Genomic DNA, 5,337 nt, shown 5'->3' on the forward strand with positions numbered 1-5,337 from the left:
GGGGCTGGGGGGGGACACGGTATGGGGTCCCTAGTGAGGATGGGGGTATCCATGGGTCTGGGGGGTCCCCAGTGGGACTGGGAGTATCCATGGGCTTGGGGGGGGGAGGACATGGTATGGGGTCCCCAGTGGGGCTGGGAGTATCCATGGGCTTGCGGGGGGGGAGGACATGGTATGGGGTCCCCAGTGGGGCTGGGGGTATCCATGGGCTGGGGGGGCATGGTATGGGGTCCCCAGTGGCGCTGGGGGCAAACAGGAGCTTGGGGGGGAACCTCGGTGTATCGGGGCACCCAGGGGTGGGGGTCTTTTGCTGCAGGGTGTCCCCCCCCTCGGTGCAGGGGGCACCAATGGCACAGAGCGGGGTGTCCCCCTGGGCAACACAAGGGTGAGGGGTCTGCTCCTTGTCCTGGGGGGCCGAGCACCCCCAGACGCCCCTCCCTCCCCCCAGAGAAGGCCAGGTTTTGGCATATTAAATATTTAATTGGCAGCAAAGGCACCCACTGGTCCCATCAGGAATAATTAAGACATACCCCCCCCAACCTCCGCAGCCTGCCCAGCCCCTCCCCGGGCAGCGCCATCCCCTACCCCTCTGGGGGACTTGCTGCAGGGTGGGGGGCTCCCGGCTGCAGACCCCTCCCCGCTCTCATCCCCCACAGAGCCCCTCATATTGGAGTGGAGGAGGGAAGGAGAGCTGGGCGCTGCGGCGGAGCAGAGACACCCCCCCCCCCCCAGCCCTTCCCCAGCAGGGCCGAGGCACAGGCAGGGAGCGAGCCCCCCGCCCTGGGGCGCAGGCAGACCCCTGGCGTGGACACCCCCCGCTCATTGCAGGGGTGAGATCTTGAGGGGAATCATTATCCGCGACTCCATGGTCCGGATCAGCGGCACTGGAAAAGGAAGTGAGAGAGGGGTGAGGGCAGGGGGGCCCCCAGCATGGGCAGGGGATCCCCGATGTAGGGAGGGAGCCCTGGCCCGGGGAGGGGGTCCCCAATGTGGGGAGGGGGTCTCGCTCACCCGTGTAGTACACATTCTCGTCCCAGCCCCTCTTCGTCCAGGCCGCGTTCCTCGTCTCCTCCCGGGACTGCAGGTCCTTGTAGGCTGCGGAAGGGAGGGGGGATGATGGGGCTGGCACCCAGGGCCCCCCCGGCCCCCGCGGTGGGGGTATCCATGGGGGATGGGGGTGACGGGGAGCCTGCTTACCCCAGAGGTGGTGCACGACGTACAGCTCCCCGATCTGGGAGAAGAACCCGCCGACCGCCTCCTGGTTCTCCTGCCGGTACTTAATGGCCCGAGCCCTGGCACACAGCAGGAAAAACATAGCGGGGGGAGTCGCTCAAGGGCCCCCCCCTGCTCCAGGGGGACCTCTTCCCACCTTCGTGCCAAGGAAACCAGTCGCTTACCAGTTGTTGCCCCATTCAATCATGGTCCCTGGCTGGAAATAGAGAAGAAAAAAAAAAGACCAGAGTGAGCAGACAAATCCTGCCAGTTCCTCCTGCCACGGAGGGAGGAATTTGGGGGGCTGCCCCCCCAGAAAAAAAACACCAGGCGGGATCCCTCTGCCCCCCGATGGCCACTCACCTTCAGCTTGTAGGTCCTCAGCTCGTAGATGTTGGGTCCTTGGCGGGGCAGGGGCTCGTTCCAGAAGCTGAACTCCAGGAGCAGCTGGTTCCTGCGGGACAGCAGCATCCGGCTCCTCTCCTTGCGGAAATCCAGGTACTCCTGGAGGACAACCCCAGCCGGGGGGGGCGGGGGCAGTTTTGGGGTGGGGACACGCGTGACCCGGGCCGGGGGGAACAGGCAGAGGCGAGGGGCAGAGCTCGGGCAGCTCGTCCCTGTCCCGGCGGTACCTTATTCTGCTTGAGCTTGTTCATGCAGTCCATGAGGGCCGGGTACCCCCCCGAGAAGCGCCAGAGGTGCACTGGAAGGAGAACACAGGGCTGGGGAGGGGGGGGGGGGGGCAACATCCCGAAATCCCACCCAGCAGCTCCCACCCCCTCTCCCCCAGCTCCCATCCCGCCTGACACGAGGCGAAGTCTTCGCCTTCGCTCGCAGCCCCTCACCGCGGCCTCCTGCCCTCACCTGCCTGGTCCTGCTCGCCATACCATGTGTTCCAGTTGCCCACCAGGTCGCAGGGGTAGTCGGCGTCCGAGTGGAGCTTGGGCAGCACCTCCTCTCTGCGGGGGGCACACAGGGGGGCCAGCTGGAGGCGGGGGGGAGTCACCCCAAAACAACTCCCGATACCCCCATTTGCCCTCCCAGCCCAGCACGAGGGGTCTGGGCATGGAAGGGTCTGCCCTGTCGGGATCTGGAACAGCCAGGTGGGATCGCACCCATTTCACAGAGAGGTAAACTGAGGCAAGGAGCAGGGCTACAGATCCACCCAGCATCTCGAAGAGCTCTGCACAAGCCCTCCCACCCCCCTCGCTCCAGCGCAGCGCCCCAACACCCCTCCATGATGCCAGGCAGCCCCCCCCCCGACACCCCCAACACACGGCGGGGCTCACGTAAGGCTGTTGTAGGCCTCCAGACACTCCGGCTTCACGTTGTGAACTGCGGGGAGAGGAGAGAGGGGCTGCCAGGGGGGGAGCCGAGCCCCGGGGGGGCGGGGGGCAGCAGGGCCCAAGGCAGAGCAGATGTGTGTGTGTGGGGGTGCCCCCCGGGTGAGGAGGGGCCAGCACGGGACCGCTCACACTGGATCTTGTAGAGGTTGCTGGTTTCCTTCTTGGAGAGGAGGTTGGAATGGGCGTCCTTGCGGGGATCCACCTTGTGCACGAAGAGGGAGCGGAACCAGCTGCCTTCGGCATCCCTCGAGTACCCCCTGCAGGACGGCGGGTCAGCCCGGGATGGGGGGGGGGAGAAGACACCGAGCACCCGCCGACACCCCCGTGCCAGAGGGGATACCAATGGCTCGGGAACCAGAGGTCTTGCTGCCTTCCCGGCTCCGGGGGAGCACCGTCCATCTTGGGGGGGGCTCCACTGGGGTTCACTCAGTTCATCTCGGGGGGGAGGAAAGGGAGGGGAAGGGGACACGGGACGGGGCACGGCAGCGTCTGCCCCCATTTTGGGGGGATATATGGGGAAAATGAAGGCGTAGCTCGCCCCCTCCCAAACTCCGGCGGGGGGCGGGGGGGTGGGTTTGGGCCCACACTGCCCCGACCACAGCCAGGGCGCCAGGCTGGCCCCGGGGAGGGGGATGAGGGAAGGGGGACAGCCCCCCAGCAGCCGCCCTCCTGCCCCCCATAGGAGCCCCCCCAGGCTCAGCTACCCCCCAAGACGGGCTGCCCCGGGGCCCTCCCCGGTTCTCCGGTAGCGGCGGGGCCCTCCCCAGGGAGACGGAGAGGGGGAGGCGGGGGCCCCTCCGCCCTGGGGCTGCGCTGCCGGCCGGACCTTTGCCCTCCGGGTGATGCATTAACCGCGGGGGGCCCCCCCGCCGCGGCCCGCCCGGCACCGCGCCAGGGCCCGCCCCGAGGGGAAGCGGGGTCTGAGGAGGGGGAAACCGGGCCCTGGAAGGAGGGGAGGGGGATGAGGGGCGGGGGGTATCCGGAGGCGGGGAGACCCGGACCGGCCCCGCTCACCGCGCTCCGCCGGGGACGCCGCCGCCCCACCGCAACCGCCGCAGCGCCGCCGCCATCTTCCCCCGCAGCGGGGCGGGGCCTGCCCGAGGAGGGGCGGGGTTAAGTAAAACCACGCCCCTCCGCTGTCCGGCCACGCCCTCCGGGGGGCGTGGCTCCCCGCCCTCCCATCAGAAGCTGGCCTGGAGGAGCGTGATTCTGATTGGCCGCCGCGCCCCGCGGCCGGCCACACCTTCGCGCTCCCGGCCCCGCCCACTCGCCCCCGCCCGCCGCCACGGCGACGTCTCATTGGCTGCTGGCGGGGAGGCGGTGCCCCGAATCGGTGGGGCCCCATCGGAGTCAGCTGCCCGCAGCCAATCAGAAGAGAGATGTGGAAAAGCCAGTGTCTGATTGGCCGCCATGTCTTGCTCCGCTGCATCCGACCCGCTGCTGGGCGGCTGCTGGTTGGTCTCTGCTCCGGGGGGCCGGAGCTTTCGCGGGCTCCTCCCTGCGGTGGGGGCGCGGTCAGGAGGGGGCGTGGTCGTGGGGGCGGGGCGGGGCGGGGGGCGGGGCCAGGATCCACCTGCTGCTGCCGCGCCCGCGGCGCGTCCCCGCGGCTCCCCCCGGCTGCGCTCGGTCCCGCAGGGCCCCTCCCGGGCCGGGGCCTCCTCCTGCACCGGGGGCGACCGCTGTGAGGGCACGGGGCGCCCGCTGCTCCGTCCTGCCCCACGGCTGCCCCCCAGAGACCCTCGGCCTGACCCGTAGCCCTTTCCACCCCGTAGCCCCCCCAGCCTGCTCCATAGCCCCATAGTCCCCCCCAGTCTGTCCCGTAGCCACTCCTGGCCCATAGCTCCCCACAGTCTGCCCCACACCTCTTCCCGCCTTATAGCCTCCCCAGCCTGTCCCATAGCCCCCCCCACCCAATAGCCCCCCACCCCAGCCTGCCCCATAGCCCCTCCTGCCCCATAGACTCCAAGGCTTCCCCCGTAGTCCTGTGGGATGCCCTGCCCTGGGGTGTGTGGGGACCACCCCAGGACTGGGTGGGGGGGTGTAGCAGGGCCCCCCAGAATCCCCCACAGTGGGGCATAAGGGTCCCTGGGGTATGGACCACCCATGGGGCAGCCCAGCACCTATGGGACCCCAGGTCAGAGGGTGTCAGAACCGCTTGGGGGGCACCTGGGGTCAGGTTGGGGGTACCTACTCCACACTGCCACCCCCCCAAGTCCCCAGATGCCAGGAGACGGGGGGCAGGATGCTGGTTTGGGGGTCACAGTGGGAAGGTCACCCCCGACAGTGCCACCCCACCAAGCTCACCTTGCTGGGGGGCAGTGGAGGGACAGGGGGGCGTCGAGGAGGGGGCAGGGGGGGGCCTTCCAGCTCCTCACTTGAGGGGCACACAGAGCACCAACCAGGGGGGCGGGCAGGCAATAGGGACGAGGGGGGACCCACACTCTGGGGTTCCTGGGGCACCTGCAGGGAGAGGGAGCGGGGGGGCCTGGGGGGAGAAAACAGGGGTTAAAGGGTTAACTGCCCCCCAGACCCCCCCAACCCTCTGTGACCCCCCCCCAGACCCTCTAAACCCTCTCTGACCCCCCCCCCCAAAGCCCACAGTCACTTCCTGCCCCCCTGGGATCCCCCCCAGCCCCCCCACTACTCAGGTTCCCCATACCCCCCCTCCCATGGACCCAAGACACCCTGTGTCCCCCCCCCATACCCCACTCACCCGGGCAGGGGCGCTGCCCCCCGCCGCAGGGCGCAGACCCAGGCGTTCAGCTCCTCCGGGGTCTCG

At 69.3% G+C, this 5,337-nt stretch overlaps 1 protein-coding gene across 1 annotated transcript; it reads right to left on the bottom strand.

The window, feature by feature from the left end:
- Positions 1-217: 217 nt before the first annotated feature.
- NIPSNAP1 (nipsnap homolog 1) lies at positions 218-3,670 on the bottom strand. The gene is made up of 10 exons (XM_063351255.1): positions 3,573-3,670; positions 2,688-2,815; positions 2,502-2,547; positions 2,077-2,171; positions 1,845-1,915; positions 1,576-1,716; positions 1,398-1,429; positions 1,198-1,292; positions 1,012-1,095; positions 218-884 (listed from the first exon to the last, which is right to left on the bottom strand). The coding sequence occupies exons 1-10, from the start codon at positions 3,626-3,628 to the stop codon at positions 820-822; spliced, it is 813 nt and encodes a 270-aa protein (XP_063207325.1). The 5' UTR covers positions 3,629-3,670; the 3' UTR covers positions 218-819.
- Positions 3,671-5,337: the final 1,667 nt, after the last annotated feature.

This window comes from Chroicocephalus ridibundus, chromosome 13, assembly GCF_963924245.1.
Source record: "Chroicocephalus ridibundus chromosome 13, bChrRid1.1, whole genome shotgun sequence".
Taxonomy (NCBI): domain Eukaryota; kingdom Metazoa; phylum Chordata; class Aves; order Charadriiformes; family Laridae; genus Chroicocephalus; species Chroicocephalus ridibundus.